This window comes from Trichechus manatus, unplaced genomic scaffold (assembly GCF_000243295.1).
Source record: "Trichechus manatus latirostris isolate Lorelei unplaced genomic scaffold, TriManLat1.0 scaffold00102, whole genome shotgun sequence".
Classification (NCBI taxonomy): domain Eukaryota; kingdom Metazoa; phylum Chordata; class Mammalia; order Sirenia; family Trichechidae; genus Trichechus; species Trichechus manatus.
Genome location: NW_004444038.1, coordinates 8,057,065 through 8,058,324, shown reverse-complemented (window position 1 = coordinate 8,058,324; position 1,260 = coordinate 8,057,065). Strand labels below are relative to the sequence as shown.

At 46.4% G+C, this 1,260-nt stretch overlaps 1 protein-coding gene across 1 annotated transcript in view; it reads right to left on the bottom strand.

Moving 5' to 3' along the window:
• The window catches only part of TEX29 (testis expressed 29), a 31,155-nt gene that overhangs the window by 15,879 nt on the left and 14,016 nt on the right, over nt 1–1,260 (bottom strand). The window contains exon 3 of the mRNA XM_023737389.1: nt 856–966. Coding sequence (XP_023593157.1) covers nt 856–966 — 111 coding nt within the window. The remainder of the gene's footprint in view (nt 1–855; nt 967–1,260) is intronic.

The window sequence follows — 1,260 nt, the reverse complement described above, 5'->3', positions numbered from 1 at the left end:
TGGAAATACTAATCTTTTTAATTTCAATGGCACAGAAGGCATAAGTCCTAACGCGTGAGAATATATCTACAAAGTATGATTAAAACACCCCTTGGCTGGTACCGCATTGTAGTTTTATATCCTTCTGCACACCCATGCCCTCCCACTTTGCTGTGAGTACTTTCTGCAGCTAGAAATAGTTCTCTGAAGGCTGTGGCTCCTTTAGGAAGCCATGAAGGCTGATGGGGAGAGTGGTCCCTATTTGGTGAGGGTGAATGACTCCCCCACAACCTCCCAGTGCCTCCCCCTTTCAGTGAGTGCCTGCCTGTTCTCACCTTTCCCCCAGGAGCATTCCAGGCTGGAGTGATTGGTGTGCAAATATTAGCACCGAGTCTTTGTTCAAGTCTGATGCTTATGTAGCCTGCAGAGACTGCCAGTTGGGGTTGTCGTCCTGTCCTTAGCTGGATAACTCTAACTTGTCTATGGTTAAGATGTAACTAATTGCCATCAGCTAGTCCCTATCCCCAAACCATTTGCTTACGTTGCGCTGGTTACTCAAACCCAGCCTTCTACAACCACCCAGAATGACCAAATGCTTCCAAGAAAGACGGATGTTAATTAATCCTCTTCAATATCAAATCCATCCTGTCTAAGAAGGACATTTCTCTGGTGGTTTAAGCCGCACTCACAAGCCCTCTAGGTCAAGCCTCGTCAAGGTCTCCCGCTCCCACTAATGCACTGAGCAGAATAATTTTACCCCACAACAATAAAAGAGGCTCTGGGGAAAGGAAGCAAGCAAAGGCCCTGGAAAACATGGGCCGACCTGAGCTGCCCTGGGGGTCACTGTACAGGGGGTGCGTGGCCACGGGTACTTACTCGGAACTGCCTTCTCATAGCAGACACCCTTATAGAAGCAGCAGCCAAGTTCCTTGCACTGGTCTCTGGAGACGTTGTAGTCACATATGTCATACAGAGGAATATCACATACTGCAAAAATACAGATGCACACAAGACTGTCATTCCCCAAAACAAAGTCCCCCTAACTTTTAAAGTCATCCTAAAGAAAGTGGCAATGGGGAGGGGAGGGGGAAGTTCGGTTTGAGCTGTGGTTTTTGTTATTTTCTGAATTATGCATCCTACAAATCTCGTGGCGTTGAAGCTAAGATCTGGAACGAATTAAATTTCTGAACAAAATAATGTCAAGTTAATTACACAGAATAATACGTGGTCCTCTAATGATTAAGAAGATAACACATCTCCGTGGGGCGGCACACTGGGCAC